Raw genomic sequence first — 22689 nt, forward strand, 5'->3', positions numbered from 1 at the left:
CCACACACCCATAAGCCCACCACCACGAACCACCACCACCATAGCATCCTGTTTGCATCTTCCCACCTGTGAATTTGTGTACATGTTGACACATTACCAATGATGCCATATATGTGCTTCCTGCAGGACCGTATTGCTGATGAACCCATGTGAGGTGCCCGCTGACTTTCTGTCAGTGGCTGAGCAGCTCAGTCACATTCACCACTCGCAGAAAGAGACCTACATCACCCTGATCAAACATGCCTTCCAGTCCACACTAGGCACCAAGTACCCTCTACATAGCATCCATAAAGTCCTGCAGGTAGGATATGTGCTCAGGGTGGAGAAGTTATGGACTATGGACTAGAATCAATAGATAGTTCTGAAACACAATGACATGATATTTTGGGTATGATTTGTGTTTAAAATTGCTTTTGTGGTATGGGGTTACATAACAGAATCAGTTACAATTAATTAATATTTCCCTTTAAACTGTATTTATATGCATTACAAGGTTTTGTATGCGGCATTCAGAGCAATAATACAGCAGCAAACCAATATTTGCTGTGTAGAGATATAGTGGAGTAATGGCATCGTGAGCAGAGAATGAAGTCCCGCTCCCTCTGTGTAAGTTGTAACCCGAGCTTCTCTGTGGTTTGCTGTGGTGGTCTGGCTGCATGTTGGTGCATACATGTATCCCACTGGCAAGGTCTTCATCGCCACTTTGTACTGCCCACATTCGGAGATTACTGCTGATAATGGGACGGCATCATACGTAGAAGCATAGCGCCCACCCTCTGCTTCCCCCCTAGTTGACACTTCCAGTTCTTTAAGCACTGTTGCCATTGTATAGCGCTGTTTATGGAGTTTGCGCCACCAACTGCTGGCTCAGCCACCTCCATGTTGACAACATGTGTCCAGATATACTCTGAATTTCACATAGGCTAGAGTGCCTTTAAAATAAGTGCCAGTAGTTTATGGTATTTCAAGATAACTGCAGAAGGACTTTGCAATATACTGTGTGTAAGCAGTATCAAGGAGACGTGTAGCATTACATCTACGGTACTGTCCATACTGTCCATGAAGCCAATACAAACCAGTAGAGAGTTTGTAACTATTTAAAGGTATACAATGCAAGATTGTTGTTTACTGTTTGTAAAATAGCTCACCAATGAAATTGGAGGTAAAAAACATCTTAACTTGTATTTGGTGTTTCGCCTCCCTGTTTGCCTTTTTTCAACACTGGTTACCTTTTTGTAGAGCCCTGACCTCACCTGAGCACTTTGGGGTTGTATACACTCATAAAGGTCCCAAACACAGATATTACAAAGGAAATAAGAAATTCCAGGTGACAGGCAGAGTCTTGGCAAAAAAAAAAATACACGGTTATACACTTCTAGTGTGTCATAAGAAATGTTTGAAAGGTATTACTTCTGTTGAGTTCATGCATTGTTTTTTTTAGGAAAATCCTGCATAATATATCTTTAAAGAATTAGACAGAATAACAAAACAGGGATGTGTTAAGACATGTAAATTCACCGTACCGAATTATGCATACTCTTTGCAGGAAAAAACGGTCAGTGAATTGGAGGAGCTCTTCTCTGCTGTAAGTGATGTCTTAGAGACGGCTGCTGCCATGAGTGATGCTCTGAAGGGCCGCGATCATGTGATTCAGGGACTTGAGCAATTAAGGAACAGCATGAGAATTCCAGCATCCAACGGAAGAAAGTCTGATGGTAAGAGGGCAGCTGGTTATATGAAGTGGGGGATATTCTGTATAGATGATATTATTTTCTGTTTCCGGTGGATATTGTTTGATGGACTGTTATTTGTTCTGCCGTCCTTCTCAGGAATGCTACAAACTCTACCCGTGCCTACAGCCAAGTGTTACATGTTTCACTGGGAAAAGGATAACTTTGGTAAAGTATTTTGCATGACACTTTGTTGCTTCATATATGGGAATTATCTTTCTGCTTTGAGCTGATGAAGAGTCAGTTTTCTTTACTTCTTTCAACTCTCAATTCCAATTTAACATAACAGAAATACAAACCATATTTCTCTTTAATTGAATAGTTTTTGTGCATTTTTTTCAATGCTGTATGGGATTTGTCTATTTTGATCTCTGCAGATGTTCTGAACACCCTTTTGGAGCATGACCCTGATGGGCAAGCCGAGGAGGAAGAGGATGTAGACATTTATTATGAGGAGGAGGGTGTAGCAGAGATCGATGCAGAATTAGAGGAGGAGGAAGAAGACAAAGAAGAGGATGAACACGGAGTAGAATTGCCTTCAATGTCTATGATCCGTAATGGCTACAGCGCCAACCATCGTGCCTCCACCTTCTCCACCATCTCCTCCCTGTCCACTGCCTCCAAAGACTCCATGTTCTCCACCTTGTCCGTAGCCTCAGAGTCCTACGCTCCGTCCCTCTTCTCCGTCACTTCTGCTGGTGACAGTGACTACTTTGAAGATTCAGATGACTATATCTGCTCCTCTCCTGTTGCTGATAAATGTTCACCAAAATCTATCAACAAAGCATCAGTTCGGCTCAGCCAGCACTTGTATCGGCTCTTCATCAAACCCAAGAGCCCTCGGTCACTGTCACGAGCCAAAAGCTTAGGAAACACGGAATCAAAAGACCTTTTAATGGTGCGAGAGAAGCGCTCCAACTCTCTACCACAGCAAGTCAAGTTACGCAGTCCTGAGCCCTTCCTCCAGCCATTAAGTCAAACTCTCAGACATGTCTGCTTCCGAAGGAGGCCCATTCTCAGCAGCGATGAGGACAGTAAGAATACTACGCTGAGGGTGGTGGTGTTTGGTGCTGATCATGTAGCGGGGAAGGTGGCCCGAGCCTACAACAGCCTGAGGAGGAAGGAGAGTGCGTGCCCGCGTCTCAGTAGGGCCTTCAAACTTCAGTTCTACTTTGTGCCTGTGAAGAGAGACTCAGCAGCAGGGCCAGGAAGTCTGAGGTCTCCCAGTCCTGTGGTTCAAAGTTCTCCAAAGGGAGCATCGGTGCTTAATGTAAGTAAAAAAAATACACCAGCCAAATCTCATACACTGACCACAAAGTTTTGTTTACACCATCATTTCATATCAGCCTCGTCACCATAAAAAAATGTTGCCATTGTACATTTCTGCAAACCACGAATATGTTACATACAGTTTGCACATTTCATACATACATAAGATATCAACATCTTTAAGTAACATAGTGTATGATCTGACTTTGTCATCAGAAGGTGGAAGGGATGGTGGATTGCATGTGACTTCGGCAAGGCACCTGCCAAATGCAAATGTGTCTGCTACATAGTAATGTGCAAATGTAACATATCTGTGGTTTGCAGACAAGTGCAACATTTTTCTTGGCGATTGGCTCACATATTTACTAAGCTGAAGAGCTGAACTGTGTGGCACAGAGTAAAGAAAGACAGATATGAGAATTACGCTCTTTTAACTGTTGCTTTTGCTTAAGCAGGATCTTCACCTCGCGAGCACAGGGGACAGCACTAACGATATTGCCCACCTCCTGGGTATGTTGGACCCTTGGTACGAAAGAAACACCCTTAGCCTGCTTAAGTTACCCGCCAACGTCGTCTGCCAGGTACAGCTGGAATCTAATCTTTACACTGCCTAAACAACACTAATCCTAAAGTCTATCATTCATGTTTAAGAACTGTTTTTTTCATATTTTTATTATGATAGATAAAATGTCCAAAGTTTTGTTCAGACTATCCCAACATGAATCCTCCTGCTGTATTAAGTATTCAATTGTTATTGCTCTGCAGCAAACCTCAAAGACGGAGTCAGAGTCATATGATAGTTCTTATGAGAAACGTCTTCCCATCCTGGCTGACTTGGTCCTGTACTACTGCCGCTATGCTGTCCGGCCTGCTCTGATCCAGCTCTATCAGGCTGAGGTCAGATACACTTTTACACAAACACACACACACACAAACACTATATTCACCTCTGCCAGGGACCTGTTTTAAAAAAACACGTAAGCCCTGGTATCCAGACCTTGGCACCCTTGTAAACAAAAATAGGACCCTGATGCCCTCTGGGTCTTAACAATAACTAATATAACATCTCAAAATTCAGTGACTGATTGAGACTCTTTGGTGTTGCAGTTGACGTTAGCTTGTGGAGAGAGGAGGACCGAAGTGTTCGTCCACTCCCTAGAGTTGGGTCACACTGCTGGAACGCGAGCCATCAAGGCTATGGGTGAGTGTGACACACAAGCCAAACTCATATCCAAGCAACCATGCCACACTGAATCAAATTAACCACATTTTCCATGCAGTGAAATGCATCATCAGTTTTTATGAGGTTGAGGCTGGACTAAATTTATGATAGCGGAACATCTGGTATTTCTATGTCATGATTCAGTCTACTTCTACTTTTCTAGTTTCACTTGTCGCTACCGCTTGCACTTCTGATTTTTAATTTCCCTTTGAGAAGTCAAAATTCAGGGAAAGGTCTTAATGCCTCATGTCTGATAGTTACCGCAAAAATGAATTTAACCATTACTCACAGTATTCTTCAAACCAAATGATCTAGATTTTGTCATTGGAAATTTGATATCTTCTACACAGCATGCCATCTGCAAAACTTCTGTCACAATGTAAAAATCACAGTGTTTTTTTTGCTAGTTTGTGGTCATACTTAACAGTATTGTAGCATTATTTTTTGCACTTTTTTAAAGGGTAGGCTATATAACTAAAACACTGCTTTCATGCATCACTAATATGTTTGTCTTTTTCTCTTTATATAGGCGCTGCCAGTAAACGGTTTGGTATTGACGGTGACCGAGAAGCAGTGCCTCTCATGTTGGAAGTGGTGTACAACAGGGTAAGATGGCGATTTTAATCCCTATTAAAAATCATGTCTTGAAGCTATACTTTACAAGAAAAGCATTTATGAATACACCATCTTATCAGCAGAAAAACATCCCGTTACCCTTTTGCAGACAGAACAGGCTCTCCCCCTTTATCCTAATTCAACTAGTTTCGGTTATGGCCACTTCTCCACCCATGGGAAATGACACATCAAAATTAAGTGACAAAATACAAAGTCTGCTAAACAGCTATGAGCATATGCCCTGTCCTGACAAACCTAAAACTTTTGTTATTGTGGCATGAAGCATTAGAGAATAGTTGCTCAAAGTGCAGCCCACAGGCCAATGGCGAGCCTCTGAAACCTTTTGTGTGGGCCCCGAACATGATATGAAATCCATGCATTATATTTCAATCATCTGTGGCCCATTTTAATACTTTAACTTTCATTAGCTTACATTTTATAGACAACTTAGCTACTCCATCAAACTGCGCTGTGTCAGGTTAGGAATGACATCTTGTAGAAAGCTACTGGTTTCATGGCAACTATTGGCACCTCTTAAGTGTTGTGGGAATTGTTCTCTGTCATCAGTACAAATGCTGTTAGCTAAAGTTAACCATTTTCGTGGACAACTGGGCAATTTAATGTGGAAGTAAGATGTGGGGCACTCAGTCATATGCTTGCTCCCTAAATTTGCACTTTGGAGGAGATGGTGGTGAGATGTTGAGCACCCCTGCTATAGAGACTAATGACCCTCTTTACTGATGTTATGCATTCATCATCTGTCCCTTATCTTTCATCGGAGTCATTTGAACCTACAGTCAGTCAGTCAGTCAGGATTATTTACCCTCCCTTCTCCTTCCATTCAGGTGGTGATTAGTGGGAGAAGCCAATGGAAAAGAGAAACCAAAGTCTGTACTTCAGTGAACTTGACGAAAGCATGCAAGAATCCCGAGGAACTAGGTACGCTGCTGCCACTGGCTACTTTATGTCACTGAAATGTGCTAACATAGTAATTACTGTTTATGGTGAAAAGAATAATTTTTTCCATTAATCTCATTCTAACTGTATGTTCTGTTGCTTCAGCCAATGGTAAAAGGAAATCCCTCAATCTTTTTGTTGTTGTATCTGCAGTAGGTGATGATGATTACTGTGAGATGTATAAGTGTACTCATAATGTCACTAAATCAATCTCTGTCAGACTCAAAGATGGAGTGTCTGCAGCTCACGATGACTGAGGTCCTGAAGAGACAGAACTGTAAAAGCAAGAAGGGCTACAACCAGGTAAGCTAAACGTGACATCAGTTTGCCGTGGTGGTTTGTGGTTTAGAATAGCGTTGCAGCAGCATGCTTTCACAAACAACTCTGGTCTCTATTTAAAGACGGAGATCTAAGTACATCCTGGATAGTATCTCAAACTCATCTCACCTGAATCTCTCGTCTCATATACGCTGAGAGCAAAGTTTCAGTCCGACAGCTTGATGGAACAATAAGCCACAGCACAGGCAAGACTCGCATCTGTTTTGCTTGTGTTTGTGTTTTGGCAGTAATATTATTTGCTCAGCGTTGTAGCTTAATCTCTTAACCTCGTTTAGATGTGGAGCTTTGATTTCCAATAGTTGTTACACACCTCAGCAAAACATAGACCTATTTAAACAATTGTTTTTTTTAGCTCAAGACTGTCTTTACAATTCATAAAACAAAAGTAAAACAAGACAAACTGCACTAGCAATGGATACCATATCAAATGATGTGCAAATACATCAGCACAGGTTTTCTGTGAAATATTCATTTATGAGGTGCAATGCATTTAGTTTTGCTCTGTTTCTTTTTCCTTTTGTAGCAGCTGAGTGTGACAGAGGTAAAGGTGGACAAAGTGCAGGTCAGCGGTGTTGGAAACACAACCTTTGCTGTATGTCTGGACCAGGATGAGAAAAAAGTACTGCAGAGCGTCACCAGGTGTGGACACACACACACACACACACACACACACATTCTTGTATTTGTAGTTTTGTGAGGACTCTTATTGCCATAATACATTCCCTAGCCACTTACCCTAACCTTAACCAACACAACTAAATGCCTAACTCTAACCCAAATTTATCCCTAATTCTGACCTGAACCCTAAAACCAAGTCTTAACCCTCAAACGGGCCTTTGAAAAAGTGAGGACCGGCCAAAATGTCCTCATCTTGCAAAATGTCCTCACTATGTTGCTAAAATATGTTTTTTTGGTCCTCACTATGTAGCATGAACAAGTACACAGACAGACAGACAGACAGACAGACAGAGACACACACACACACACACACACACACACACACAGAGGAATTGATGTAGACATACAGTATACATTGTCTGGAGAGAAGTGGTATACCACCAACTACTTCACCTTTCCACTGAATCAAATGGTTCTTTCAAGTGGTGATAGCTCCTCTAGACATGCTCCTCTAATCCTTTAATGTCTTCAGTATAAATTAAAAAAAGTCTCTCAGGTGTTTCACATGTCAGAGAAACCATTTCTCATCTCAAAGACAGACAAGACAGGCCTCTTATTTCTTGTTGTAGTCTAACTACAGTTTCTTATCTCACTTGCATCCTCTTCCGCCAGAACCCAGTTTCCTCTCAGAGCTCATACATGAATAGAAACAATAGCACACCAGTTGTCCACTCACCACCCTCACAAGTGTTTTTATTTATCTAACCCATGTGTCTCCCCCTTTCCCATTTAGATGTGACATATCAGTGTGCTATAAACCTGACAGCTCCGCTGACTGGAGGTTAAGAAAAATTCCGACCTCAGCCCAAATCCAGCCTCTCAACCCCACCTTCTGCTCCCTCCTCTGCCTGCCCATCGTCACTTTTAGTGGGGCTCTTCCCTGAGTCTGCTGACCGCTGGTTTGGATGGTTTGAAAGGAAAAATTCTGTGTATTTATTTATGCTCTGAATAACAGACACTGACTGCATAATAAAAGTGCACAGGACATACAGTTTCTCCATTTCCGCGTGGTGTCATGAAACTGCTGTGGTTGAGTTCACAAGATGGCAGCCTCAAACAGCAGTGAGTCACATCTGTTGGATACACAAGAACCTGTGCAGAAGGGGTAATCAAGAAGGGGAAGACCTGGCCTGTGATCATTAAGACAAATACATACCAAAGAACCTGAGAAAAGGAGAATGACAAGATACTATAGTTCTACACCATAGTTGATGTGAAGTTCAGCTATCTCTGTACAACACAACCATTGACTGTTGTTAAGGAAGCTCTTCAAGTTTCACAGGTATCCACAGGTTTCAGTTCCTCTTTTCCTCCTGACAAAGAAGTGGCCTTCCCCATGGTAACATTAGAATGTAATTTGGTTAAACAGGGTGAATCTACAGAACAGGATCTCCGTTCAGATGGCACCCAAACTGGAAACACCAGTTTGTTGTAATAAGCCGAGAGATGGAATGTAAAAATGTCAACACCATCTTGGAGTCAAAGTTTGAGAACTCTTTCCTGGATCAGCTGACATGGACATGTCGGACCAGGGGGAATTTGACGCCTGTCGACAAGACTGTACTATGTAATGCCTCCATCAAGGGTGATCATGGGACTTTGTGACTATATCTGAGAATGGACACTATGGACTTATACAATATGTAAATAATATGTTTGTAAAATATTGTATTGTATACTATAACTTGAATGTTGCACCATAATGTTTTGTCTGTTAAACATGGGCTTTAATGATAACATTTCTCCTAAGGAGTTACAATGCAGTCACTGTTTTAACTGGAGTTATAAATTTGACCAGCAGGGGGCTCTGTTGACATTCCTACTGACTTCAGCTCATGTACAGAGAGTTGATGATACTTGTAAAGTCTCACTTTGTAAAAACTGTATTGGAATTTATGTATAGACCATATTTTGGCTCTTGCAAAGTGCTAACCTTTATTTCATCAAGGGCACAGATGGAAGACATGAATTTGATATTGTGGTGCTAAAAATATCTTTATCTTAAAAAAAAAAGACTGTTTCATTGCACTTTGCATACTGTTTTCTACTGTATGAGACACACACACACACACACACACGCACACACACATAGTCATAGTTATGTTGCTGTAAGGGGATAATCCCCAGATAACCTGACTGAGTCTGAAATAGCATCACTGCACATTATCATATTATGTTATATTATATGGATTTGAAGCACTTGAACATTAGATTAATGAATTAGGTACTTTTATGTTCACATTAATGCCCTACTTGCCTTCTCTGATGGAAATACTGCAATAATGTTTTTTTTTTTTTTTAAATAATTGTATGTGTATCATCTATGTATTGGGTACATCTGAAATCCAGTCTTCATTAAAATCGTTAAAATTACCAACTCTTATTGTGTACATGAGTACAATGGTGGAATGAGACTAAATACATTGATAAGGGAGGGAGGGACTTATGCCTCACTTGCATGTTGTCAGTTTATCATATGGCACCTTCCACACATTTCAGAGGCAAATAATGTTACTATTCCCTCCATTTATGTAACAGCTAAAGATTTTTCATACAAAATATGTGATAAACTTCTCAAATATGATGCATTTTTACTTTAAAAACCACCTTCAGGAGCAGATAGAGGTGATAGAGATAGCAATAGAGAATGTATACTGATTAATTACTCATCTATCTATCTATCTATCTATCTATCTATCTAAACACCAGTGATGTAAATCATAGTTACATGGATACGAGCTCTGATTGGTTATTTATTAGCGGCAGGCCATTGGTCCACTGCCGCAGTAGGCGTGGTCTAAAGGCGAGCCTCACTGTCACTTACAGTAGCTGACTGAAGCTGAATAAAGTGTCACCGACAGAAAGATGACACAGTGTGAGCTGCCGGCGCAACTTAACTGCGGGTAAGTTTTCCCAAACACCGACTTATTTGTCGTTTTACCAACTGCAGACATCTTTACGACTCTAAACTTCACTTCATACGTACGAAGAAGTTAATGCCGACGACTTTAAATCATAGCTAGCTGATATTGCACATAATGACATGTAACGTTATGTTAGCTTACTGTAACGTTAGGGGAACACAGAGCTGTCTCTAAGTATTTTGTCTTAACTTTATTTTATACCAGCTGCTTATTTTTCACCTGAGTGAACCTGTTTATCTTTGAGGGATGTTTTTTTGTGGCTCCACCTCATGACTCATGTCGAATTTGTGGTGTTTACGTTTCGCACTGATGAGCCATGGACTCCTAGCTTATCTGATGCTGTCATTCGTATACAGTATTGCACTTACTGTACCATGCAGATAAGATGTGGCAGCGTGGTTTACTGTGCAGCACCCGCACACTGATATACCAGAGACTCTGGTGGCTGCTGTGCAAGTCATTCGCTCCTTTTGAAGAGTCTTTTTTTTTTTTTTGAATGGGCTCTTTACATGCAAGTCAGACTATAAAAAAACTTCCACACGTCATGTCCTATGACACGGGAGGACATGAGGGATGGCGGGTTTATTTGTTCCCCCCTGAGATAATAACAAGGGTTTGATAACAGTGCCTGATCTGATTGAAGCCCTGGCTCTCTGTTGTGTCTGTTTGGAGTCTAAGAGCACAGATGTATTTCCTCCAGCTTCCTTGTTTTAGATCCAAGCTTCCTGGTACTCAGGAGATGCAGGGAGGATCTAGTGCGTGCGTGTGTCCATATCAGTCTCTTTGTAAGTGGTCTTTTTGTTTCTAAATTAAGCCAGTAGTCATGTCATTTCATGGGCAATAATCTAAGGCACACATTAAAGCTCCAGAACCTATGTGAATCTCAAATGTTGGCAACATAAAGGTGTTGAAGCCAACTATTGTTGCACACAATGTCTAGTTAAAAACTATCTCTGTGATCTAGCTCAAACTCAGACCGGTGATGTCAACTGTTGGGTGAGGCTTTCCAGTTAGACACAAGAAAACAGTGACATAGTGGTTACAAATATTTAGGCTATTAACTGAATGCTGGCAATCCAGTCTTAAACTTAGCTCTAGAGGAAATAACTTTAAATAATGGGTATATTAAATTAAATGACATCATAAATCTATGAACAGCTATCATAATTCTACTACTCATAAGGAGCAAAATTAGTTACAGTCTGCATTGTGTCATATCTGATCTCTGCTGTGGTGGTAGGCTTATCATTACACAGTGTGATCACTGCACTGAAATGTGTCATGACCACATAATGTGACATCATAAACAGTGAGATAAAACAGCAAAACAAAAACATAAAGATAAAAAACAAGGACTGGCCAGCTCTCTCAGTGTAAAAGTCCATGGTACAGGCGGGCAGTCCAAAAAATGCATCTGAGGCACTCTGACTGTAGTTAAAATAAATAAATAAACCAACTTGTTTTGACCTGAGCGTCTACGAAGACTCTCTAGTTGAAATGCATTGGTTTATCTGTGAATCATTAAAAGATTTTTAGCTACAGTCAGAGTGCCTCGGATGCATTTTTGGACTGCCTGCCTATACCACTGAGTGAGCTGGCAAGTCCTTGTTTTTATCTTTATGTGACTGTTTGCCCTGTCCTTGAAGAGCAACTGATTTTTTTGTTTTGTTTTTACAATTAACTACACAGTACCTGAACCCAGTGCAACACTCCCTATTTGTTTCTCCAAAACAACACCATGTTTTGGATAATTGTTTAGGTGAGGTGATGACTTGGAGAGATGCATCGAGAAATGCAGGATTGCAATAAAAACTGCCATTAATCTCTCATTATAGGCTTGACCCAAACACCCTTTGTGAAAATGATAATGAGGACACTAAATATAAAAAGCTTCACACGTCACAAAACCAAGCCTTCCTTCCTCTTAGTTTACCTTCTTAGAATAACAATAAGGAACATCATTTACCAGTTAAAATGAACTGCTCCTGCGAGACGGAACCTTTTACACAGTTGGAATAACTTTGATGTCCTTTTTTTATTTTTACTGCACCGCCCTCTGACTGGTAAGTTCAATGTAGAAGGTTGGCTGAAAGAAACAATACTAACGTATCAAGATTAGAACCCATGAATCCAGATGGGGTTGGATTAACCTGTTGCTGCCATATTGTCGGTTGTGTGGAACCAGAAAATTGCAATTCGGAGTACAGGGTAGGGCTCAGAAGGTATTTGAAGCAAGAAAACATCACATAAGGTGACTTTGACATGATAAAACTGGTGCCACACCTCCCAAAACATACCACTCATATCCCCATGAAGTTTTCTTAACGGAACAGACATTTTCAAAGAGCATGTCTTTCTCTCCACACATGAAAAGGGAACCACCAAGAAGTGAAAATTGTAGAAACAAACTTACGAGCTATTGTACAGGTTGTAGGTTAGAGAGAAGTTGAGGTTCTCTCAGTTAGTGGCTTTGATTGGGGGGGGGGTTCGCAATATTTTGGTGTCGGGCATCACACAGTATTCTTGGCCTGTATGTTCTGGTGGATCTGTGTGTGTCACTAAATGTTAATTGTAGATTGATTGTACACGTACGCGGATATGGTGTTTATTTGGGGAGGCTGCGTGCCGTCACGTCTCCTGTCTTCTCTCGAATGCCTAAGACAGATTTCTCCCCGGGGAGACAATAAAGGCTACTCTTATTTTATCTATTATCTTAGATGGGGTCAGGATCCATCCTCCCCTTCATGTTTTGATAAAATTAGACCCATGGTCTGATTGACTCTACCCCATGAGGGTCAACATCATGAGACATGAGACCTTTGTATACAAAGGCCCTTTCAGTCCTCTACAAAATGTCAACCACTGAAAAGGAATGTTTGGCCAAAGTTTGCAGGGCTATCCCAAAGGCATATCAACTCTGAAGTAATCTTTGTTTGATAGTTAATCAGTAGACCAACAAGTGATGGTGGCAGTAAAGTCAGCCCACATGAGGCCAGTGATGGATCTAACCCACGGAGCATCACACTCGTGTGCTTCAATGAAGTGTTTGGCCTTTAGTTGGAATGTGGAAGTTGGAGAAGTGGTTTGGCAAATATGAGCCAGTGCCTGAGTTAGTTGGTAGCTGAGGTTGGAAAACTGGCTTCCCTTACCAACCCGACCACAAACTCAGCTAAGACTGTGCAGTCAATTTGCTTTTAATTGCTATTTCAGAGAACAAACCGAGCTGACCTTTGACATGCTGTTGATTATGCTACAAACACAAAGAACTGACAGGAAAGATTTATTGAGTCGTCCCTCCTGCTGCAGGGGAAAACATCTCAATAAACCCTCTTGTAGTCCATTCGTTTGCCCCTTAGCTGTGACTTTAGAGCAGTTAGATGAAACAGACTCCATATGCTGTGTGTTGACAAAAAACATGTACGTCTCAGCTTTAGCTCTGACCAGTTCAGTTCAGTCAGATGACCTGATTAATTCAACAATAGTCATTTGACATCTTTAGGAATGTATGATGAGCATTTTTCACTATTTTTCCGACATTTTACAGACTGAATGATTAGTTGATTGATTGTGAAAATTCTTCAGATCAATCAATAATTAAAACAGTTGTTAGTCAGCAGTGTGAGGGCTTTGCTTTAAAACCTGAAGTGCTGGCCGCTCAACAGCCCACACAACTGTTTCTTTTTCCCGGAAAATCTAACACACAATTCAAATAACAACCCTGCCCAAAATTATTACAAAACACCCGTAATTCCATGTACTGTAGCTCCCAAAATTGCAGACAGCCGCAGACTGTCTTCAATTTTAGGCGCCACCCTTTTGTTTGTCCTGTGACAAATATGAAAACAAATGGCAACACTTCTTGGCACTGTCGTGTGCCTGTGGGCTCCTTAGAAAGCAGTCTCCATTGTGGCTAAGGCTATTTCATTCCAACTGTGCATGTGTGTGTATCTATTTGTGCTGCAGATCATGTCTATGTGACGCACTTGGTACATCCTGTGCTTGTAGTGGCTGGATCACTTTACACCCAGTGACCTCCTGTGAAAGTTAACTGCTGTTTTACTGTGTTGCTCCACATGCCCACAGTGGCTAAATAAGGTCTGTGCGGTTGAACTGACAGAAATCCTCACATTTGTCATTTTCCTCAGCATGTCTGGAAACAGTGTTTGCTTTTCCACTCACGTCAGTTGCAGAATATCCAAAATAGTTGGTTAAAGAATGTGTCAAATGTTGCAGAGGTACTGCACACTGGGTGTAGCTGTGGGCTTACCAAAGCGAAGGGTGAGTTACAGATCATGTAAGGGTTGCAGCATGTGGCTTAAATGTCAGGAAAATCTGAGATGCATTGCACTTGATTTAACAGGCACAGAAACAGCACCTCAAAAGCAGAAACTTAAACTCATGTTATGTGTTTTAAAGGACAGTTTTGTAAACCACAAGGCAGCTGTACCATGACAATTTCTTGAAAAGCATAATAAGTAATCTGTAGGTTTAAAGGAACATTTCACCCACAAAATGATTATTTGCATATCAGTTACACACCCTATGTTATGTTGCATTCATGAAGAAAACTTTGTTTTTCTTGCATGCCTCCAGTGAGCAAAGATTCCAAAAACAGAGAAAATTCATGATGATACAAGATCCATATTTAACAACAGCAAAACTAAATCAAAACTCTCACACAACTTGTGCAGTATAATCCAGATCCTATTTATCCACTCAGAACTTACCAAACGTTCATTTTTGCTGAAACGTAAAACTGGACTGAAAGTGAAACTTATCTCATCTTCGAAGCCATACTCCATTGAGAAAAACAGCAATTTTACCTCGCTGAACATGGGAGCTGCTGGTCCACCACTGCCTTGATCAGTTAGTTATTTGTGTTATGGTGTGACTTTGGTGTTATAAATGGTTCATTTGGATTCAGCCATGTCACACAACAACACAAACTACCGAGTGAAGCAGTCGTGGACTAGCAGCTCCCATGTTCAGCAAGGCAAAATTACTGTTTTAGCCAATGTAGTTGTAGAGAGAGCACAGATAAGATTCACTTTAAAGTTTAGTTTAAAATACCAATGTTTTAGCAAAAATGCATGTTTGGGAAGTAATGAGCATACGACTGGATAAATTAGACTTGGATTATACTGCACAAGCTGTATGAGAGTTTGTAAACAGATATTTTGATATCATTTTGCTGTTGTTAAACACGTCCCCCATTTATTTAAATCCATAAAGAAGTTTCTCTATTTTTGGATTCATCTTTCACTGTGGAGACATGCAAGAAAACCAAAGTTTTCCTCATGAATTCATTGTTACATGGTGAGTAACTGATATACACATGGTCATGTTGGGGGGTGAGGTATTCCTTTAAGGCTAAAGAAGGAAACAAAATATTTTAAACAAACAGAAACTCACAGTTTCTTTCACAAGTTGTTTTTTTTTCACAATCTTGCAAGAAGTTGTTTAAGCCAAAGTCACAACTGCAGTCCTTCTGTTTAACAAAAATGGTTTGCTATAAGTAAGAATTTGAGTGAAAACATGAATCATTCATACTCAGTTTCCCCCACAGCTCTCTGGTTATCCGCAGCAGGCCTTCTGTCCGAGGCCGCAGCTGTATCTATGGTAACAATGCTGTCTTTGTTTGGAGCTGTTTTTATCCGCGATAAGAATGGATTTAGAGTATTTCATGCATAAAGAATGAATCTAATCACTATTCCAAAACACTGATGGAAATCTCTGCAGTAAGAGGTCATATGCACAGGATATACTGAGAGTGCAAAGCTCAAAGAAAGCAGAAACTATTTTACATTGACAGCAAGTGTTTTTGAGGCCACAGAAAAGCTACTTGTATTTTGTTTCTTCTAAGTTCCAGTGGTGTGTAAGTCAGTGGCCGCTGCATGTGCACAAAATTTCTTCCTTCTTGGGAAACCCCTTTTGTATCTTTACCTCTTCCTATCTGCCTTCCTCTTGCCTGATGGATTTAGCACACTACCTCCATTCACACCTGTGATTGGACGTTGAACTCCTCTAATCAGCAAATGTCTTTGAGGTTTTTTGTTTTCAGTTATGACACATTTGCCAGTTCGTTGCACATTTTGGGCATTACTGTGTGTTCAACGTTTGCAGGTCCCAAAGAGGAAATAATCCCAGGTCATTCAGACCAAGCAGGTTTACAGACACACACTCACACACACACAAACACAGAGTCACCGGACCAAAAGGACTTCCTCATATTGTCCAGCATGTTGATGCAGGATATAACTTTGATTGATATCCCTCACTGCTCACGCTGAATTAACCGTTGTCTGTTTAAGGGAGTTCTTTACAACTTTTGAATGAAAGTTGGAATGTGTGGTGTGAGCGTGGTTAGCATCAAAGATCACAAACTGTTGGCTTTACAGCAATATGACAAGTTGTTTGACTGATTTATGACTCATATATAACCTCTAGCTCTTCCTGAGATACCTCATCGAGAGAAGAGAGCAGCAGCCATTCCTCTACTTCTTTCCGCCCAGTGTTGCATTTGTTATCTCCTCAAGAAATACAAAAAGCTGAATGAATTTCAAGGTGATGCATTTACCATGTGCCCCTTGTAAACACTGCACACACAGTTTGCTCCCACACTTGAATTTCCCTGTCAGGGAATTCAAGTGCCGTCACTCTGTACTTTTTTTCTCCAGTTGGTGCAGCTATAAGGAACAAACTCTGCAGGTGCTTTCCTTGCTCTTCCACTTTGTCCAGGTCTATATGTTTGAGGTCCATCTGTGTCAGTACACACCATGCTGTCCTAAGCTGGGGATTTCCAATAAAGCAAACACACATGCACATACAATACAACCCCCCCACTGCAGTACCACCTCTCTCTTGCTCTATGTAGGCACTTCCACACGTTGCTGTCAGGTCCTTCCTGTTTTCTGAGATTTCTGCAGCGTGCCTGAACGGATATGAGTGCTCCTGTTTTCTGTTTAGCTGTATTGTTTGAGACCACCACGATGCACGGCCACGCCTGCCCACGTTGGGAAGGTGTAGATAGATATGTATCGTAGCCGAAACTCAGACCAGGAACTGATTCACATTAACAGTAAACAGTCAACAGCCATGGGGGAATTTTGTTTTACTGGCATGTGGCCTTGGCATCTGTAACAGCATTTCATTTTCTGGGCCACTTGGCAGGTTTTACTGGCGTCGATGGCAAAAGAAATGATGTATACAAATCAGGGAAAGTCTCGCGGTGATTTAAAGCATGTTAGGAATGTAGTAGCCTATATCTGGTGTGGTTTGTTAAAATGATGGAAAAGCCACAATTAATGCTTTTGTTGTAAGGACAAAAGATTGACTCTGATTAATGTGTTTGCAACACCATTTTATTGCTTGTGTGTTGATATTATGTATTTGTGTATATAGTCATTTTATATGATCTATCTTTGCTTCTGTGTGCAGCTGCAGCATTAAGTGCTTTGTGTCAGTGCAGTAAACCACATCACTCTCATCTCAATGTCCACATGACTTAATTTGGTTCTTAACAGTTAAAACTCAAACTCCTCTCTACACCCTGGTGTTGTTTGTAAGATCAAATGTGTTTGTAAGATTACATCAGTTCTTTGTGTAACAAATACACAGAAAAGCCTGTGGACGTTGAACAAAGGTCAAACAAAATTTAGCCTTTTATCTGAATATTCCATTCACAGTAATAATAGCTTGACATACAGCTGAAAAACTATGATGGTGCTCCTGCAGACTGTGGTTTTTTGAGGCTAGTTATTTGGAAAAGTTATGAATGATGTGGTTTGTCTGTTTTTAAGCTTTTTTTAAACTCTGGCTCACTCTCTTTCAGCAGCTCTCTGTCTGTCTTTCTCTCTCTCTCTCTAAATATAGAGTGTTGTCTGCCCACTCATTCTGACAGAGAGGAAATGCTCCTACACTGCTTTAATAGTTTCCGTTAGAAAGGTAAAAACAGAGTGTTAGTTTGCGCATCTGTGTGGGCCAGAGTCCATGTGTGCACATAGACGCTTTTTGCATGCTGTGTTTGTGAAAGCTCTTACATTTCAGTGCTTTTTATATGCATGTGTGTGAGTACAGTGAGGTATTTTTTGTGTCTGTGTCTGTGTTTGTCTGTATGAAAGAACAAGACAAAGAAAAGAAAGAGAAGCTCTCTTTTGAGACATCATGTATATGACAGATGCCAGAAACAGGACGTGAGATGTAAACAGAGAGATGGGGTTGGGGGGGTTGAAAGACAGAGACAAGAGACTGAATACACTAGAGACAACCGGAAACTTGTGGTCAAACAGGCAGCGTTCAGCTGCTGAGGCAGCGCTGTTAACTCGCTGTTTTTGAAAGCGCTGCTTTTCTTAGAGGGATCAAGGTTAATCCATTACACAATGTACACATGTGGCTTGCGGAATGACCCCTAGCGCAATGTGTGTGTGTGTGTGTGTGTGTGTGTGTAGGAGGGAGCAAGAGAAAAAAGCAAGAATGTCAACAGGAAAGACGGCAAAATTTTACGAGTCATACTGTATGTCCAAAAATAGAAACAGATCCAAATACATTTGGCCGCGAGCCAACTGAACAGGGCTCACACAGGTTATGACTCCAACACCTGCGCATGCAAACACTCTCTCCTCTTTCGTCTCTCCGCCTCCCTCTCTCTTCGTCTGTGCTGACACACACCCACACTCACCCTCTCGCATTGCTTATCCCCTATCACAACCTCGTACCCTCTTACAAGAGGAAATACACTCAGCAGTGTGTGGCTGTCCTCACTTGCCTCTGCCTCGCTCTTGCTCTCTCTGTGTGTCACACGCTTGTTAGTTTCAGTACAGAGAACGTAGCGTGTGGATGTAAATGACCTGCAGGTCCGTGCTTACACAGAACAGGGTAAGTTTATAAATTTATTTCGTTTCAGTATTTTATTAGCTACGTTACACCTGTTTGCTTTGACTGGTAAATGATTAGGATAAATTGATGAAGATGGTTTTGGCAGTTTTGTTGGCCTATAGTGATGCTACAGATAAACGTTTTGACATTTTGATTTACTTTAATTGTTGGCTGGGAAGTTAACTAACAAGTTCCATACAGTGAAAACATTTGGTGTTGCCTGTTTTGAACATGTTTATGTGACTGAGGGTTCTTATAATAGAACATTTCTGGTATTTCTGTTGCACTTAGTTTACAAACAGCCTCATGAGCTGATTTACAGTCATGATGCTGCAAGCAGAGCATTAGAGTTTATTTTTAGGAATTTGCCCAAAAAGAGTCAAAGCATGTCAATCAGTAAAAGTCTCATCCACAACTCTCAGAAAGAAGCAAGTCTGTGTGTGTGTGTATCAGTGCTGCAGGAAATGCAGTTTCCTGTGGCAATTAGCGCTTAGTGTTTGTTGTGGTTTTGATGGATTATTTATGTTGGATATTTTAATTTTCATCATGAGGGATCTGAAACTGATCAAGTGTGATAAGGGTGATTTTTGTTCGTGTAGATTAACCAAATTTGACTATGAATTTAGTGTTCGGGAGGTTTGAGAGGTGAGTCACAAAGCTGTGTGGGACCTGAGATAAAGTAAGTGGTTTAAGAGCTGAAGAAGTTGAAGGTATTTATAGGAACACTTTCTCACGTTGATGGGGAGGGTTAGTGCGGACCACTGTGTGTTGGTAGGTGTGTGGGTGTTTGTGTGGCTACACTTTAATCCCTAAACTTTGGGTTTAAAGGGGCAGTTCACCCCCAAATCAAAAATACATATTTTTCCTGTCACCTCTGGTGCTTTTTATCAGTTGTGGTGTGAGTTGCGGAGTGTTGGAGAAATCGGCCGTAGAGATGTCAGCCTTCTCTCCAGTATAATGGAACTAGAAGGCACTCTGCTTGTCGTGCCAAAAAATATGTATTTGAAATCTAAACAGCAATGTCTCTTTCCATAAACATGACATGGCTACTCAAGATAATCCACAGACCTTATGTGAGTGATAATGAACTACACGGCCGATATCTCCAACACTTGACAACTTATACCAAAACAATTAAGATGGATAAACAGCGCTACAGGTAAGATGAAAAATGTGTAGTTTTCATCTTAGGGTAACTTCCGCTTTCACCCTTCAGCACACTGGCATAAAGGTAAACAGGAGGTGATATATTTCACACACAAATACAAGAAAGAGAAACGTAAAGTAAAGACACACATGTAGGTAGCAGCCTGCGTGTGAACTGAGAGTTTTAAATAGCTTCATCTGTGTAATTTTACACCCTGCTGCCAGCAAGCAGGCGGACAGAAAGACCGTCAACCCACTTAACCTCGGACATGACAGAACATGACTGACACTTTCCGCCCATGTCTTCTTTCTAATTACAGTTGATAGACCCACAATGCATGTGAAACATGACCAACAAGGCCCCCTGGGATAACTCAAGCAGTGTGTGCAGCATGGAGCCAACAGGTACACTCAACACATACACACTCAGATAAGCACACACTTTATGCAATGATGTGGATACAGTGTGTGCAGAAAAATATATTTGCTAACATATGTCTGACTTTTATGTTTATTTATGCTCTTTGCATCATCGTTTTTTTTGTGTATTTTTCAAAAGATACTGATACTTTTTGAGCAACGCCCTTACATATTTAGAGTTTAACACCCAACCTCTCAACTTTATTGTCAGCTGGCTACTCCCCCACAGTTCCAGAGCCAGAACTCTACCGCAGCATCCAGGCTGTGCTGCCCAGGGACACAGACAGCCAGCAGAATCCAGACTGTTATAACAAAGGTACTATAAATGTATTATAACACCCTGAAATAAAGTTTTTTTCTTAGCACTGATGTGGTTTTATTTGTTTGTGCTGTTGTCAGTGCTCACATGTAGCGTGAAATCTAACAAGTAAAGAGTTTGGCAACAGGAAAAAGATCAACTTCAGCATGTAAATAATGCATTGGCATTAGCAGTGGTTCAGTATATCTGCACATGTGGATTAGACGTCACAAAACTGACTCGCTTCTTTGCTGAAGACTTCATTTCCTTCTGTGTGTTCCTATAACCAAAGCAATTCCAGCTCATAAACCACCCTGAAGAGATAGTTACTGAAGTCAGGCTGTGAGTGTTAATCACGCTGTGGAACATTTGGCTCAGTCAGCAGTATGAGGGCTGTTCAGTTGTTAGTCATTGGACATATTTTGGATTAGCACCGTAATGGAGAAAAGTGTGACACATTTAGCAAGTTTGTGTTAGGCCTGTGGAAATCTTGCATCTGCTAATGGCGTATGTGTTGATCTGTGTGTGCAGGCATGCTGAGATGGACTCTTCATAAGAAGGTTCAAAGCAATCCTGCCAACAGCTTGTCTCTGGTGTGGGTGCTGATAAAAGAGCTGGAAAAGGTATGTTATCTCAGCTGTGGTACTGATGACACTTTGAAACTCTAATTATATACCAAACAGCTGTGTTTTGGTGCCAAACACTGAATTGTTTGACCATATTTTGATTATTTTTTACTGTTAATCTGTCAATCAACTGATCACATGTACAATGTGCAGTGGGGCCCTAACAGTGTGTGTGTTTTCTCTGCAGGCTGAGAGATGGGACTCTCGCAAATGCATCATCCCTCTGCTCCACACACTGATGTATGCCATCATTCAGGTACAGTATCGCCTTCACATTTTTGCACAGTGAGAAGCTGCCTTTGAATTGCTTATTCTCCTTATTACATCATTTACTGAATACGTACATGTCGCTTAATCAACAGCCACACTGAGTAGATCATTTCTGTAATTTTACTATTTTCACTGTTGCTGCAAAAAGTACCTAACTGGAGAAGGAAATTGTTTTTTGTTTTTGTAACAAATGTCATTAAGGAAGTGTACACCTGAAAAGATGGCATTCGGCCCTGTGCAATATTTTTCCTCATATTTGAGCCACAACGTTATATGACAATTACTGTTCAGTTACTGTAAAAGGAAAATGGTAATTGCTTTCCTTACCAGCATTGGTCTTAACCTGTGTGTGTGTGTGTGTGTGTGTGTGTGTGTATGATGTGTATTTTTGTTGCTATTCCAGACAGCCTACATTCCAGATGAGCTGTACAAGCGGGTTTATGACTTTTGTAAGAGACTCCTGACCTACCCTCATCCCTACTGCACTGTAGGCCTCAGCTACACGAGGCAGATAAAAATTGAACGCTCCATTCCAGGTATGATTTAACTCTCAGCTTGGCACTGCAGTCTCATTTGTTCATTAAAAAAAGAGGAGCTTGAGCTTAATCAGTGTCATCTAGTCATCAAACACAACACATACAGCCTGTAAAGTTTTGACACTTTAATATGGGATTCTGTTTGTATTCATAGCTAAACTGTTTAATTTGAAAAGTTACCAGCATTGATATCACTCTTTGTCTCTTTCTCGACCTTTCTTCAACATCAAAGGAAATAAAAGTCCTGTATTCTAGATCAGTGATGACGGTGATAATTATTCACAGGTATTTTGTCATGATTGTGTGCTGTTTTTTTGCATTTTCCACAGAGGCCAATCCCTCAGGCAGGTCAATCAACACTTTAATTACTTATTACTCATACTGTTGACGTGGGAATTAAATGTCTTGACCCAGTTCCAAGAAAGGGCAGTAAAGGCAGAATAGGACCGGATGATGTGAAGAAAATCAAACATCACAATGTTTTTTTTAAAAATATCTCAATATATATATATATATATATATATATATATATATATGGTGACAATATTTTAGGGCTGACTATAAGTACTTTCACAAAATATTTACACAATGTGATTTCTTTAAAAACAATCATCAGTAATGTGGATATAATGACTGTGGATGGTGGTTAAAGGCAAATATCACCCCTTTACCACCAAAATTAGCACTTTATAAAGGTGAGAAAAATTTCCCACTGCCAGTAGATAGGTATGCCTTTCCGTTTATTCGGGTGTGTCACAACCAATGTCATGACCACACAGGAAAAC

The 22689-nt window shown here is 40.7% G+C and overlaps 2 protein-coding genes across 3 annotated transcripts in view; both read left to right on the top strand.

Moving 5' to 3' along the window:
• Positions 1-9180, top strand: part of pik3r5 (phosphoinositide-3-kinase, regulatory subunit 5) — a 30728-nt gene extending 21548 nt beyond the window's left edge. Inside the window, exons 7-18 of the mRNA XM_033623236.2 lie at positions 127-301; positions 1547-1715; positions 1830-1898; positions 2108-3000; positions 3455-3580; positions 3765-3896; positions 4107-4200; positions 4751-4827; positions 5682-5775; positions 6014-6096; positions 6656-6771; positions 7544-9180. Coding sequence (XP_033479127.1) covers positions 127-301; positions 1547-1715; positions 1830-1898; positions 2108-3000; positions 3455-3580; positions 3765-3896; positions 4107-4200; positions 4751-4827; positions 5682-5775; positions 6014-6096; positions 6656-6771; positions 7544-7694 — 2179 coding nt within the window. The 3' untranslated portion in view covers positions 7695-9180. The remainder of the gene's footprint in view (positions 1-126; positions 302-1546; positions 1716-1829; positions 1899-2107; positions 3001-3454; positions 3581-3764; positions 3897-4106; positions 4201-4750; positions 4828-5681; positions 5776-6013; positions 6097-6655; positions 6772-7543) is intronic.
• A 410-nt stretch (positions 9181-9590) lies between these two features.
• The window catches only part of pik3r6 (phosphoinositide-3-kinase regulatory subunit 6), a 28683-nt gene continuing 15584 nt past the window's right edge, over positions 9591-22689 (top strand). Inside the window, exons 1-6 of one of the 2 annotated variants that reach the window (XM_033625202.2) lie at positions 9591-9713; positions 20075-20159; positions 20386-20490; positions 21004-21095; positions 21286-21354; positions 21772-21904. In XM_033625202.2, coding sequence (XP_033481093.1) covers positions 20102-20159; positions 20386-20490; positions 21004-21095; positions 21286-21354; positions 21772-21904 — 457 coding nt within the window. In that variant the 5' untranslated portion in view covers positions 9591-9713; positions 20075-20101. Of the gene's footprint in view, positions 9714-18252; positions 18609-20074; positions 20160-20385; positions 20491-21003; positions 21096-21285; positions 21355-21771; positions 21905-22689 lie in introns of those variants that run through there. The other variant, XM_033625203.2, reaches the window with a different exon arrangement.

This window comes from Epinephelus lanceolatus, chromosome 3 (assembly GCF_041903045.1).
Source record: "Epinephelus lanceolatus isolate andai-2023 chromosome 3, ASM4190304v1, whole genome shotgun sequence".
Lineage (NCBI taxonomy): Eukaryota > Metazoa > Chordata > Actinopteri > Perciformes > Serranidae > Epinephelus > Epinephelus lanceolatus.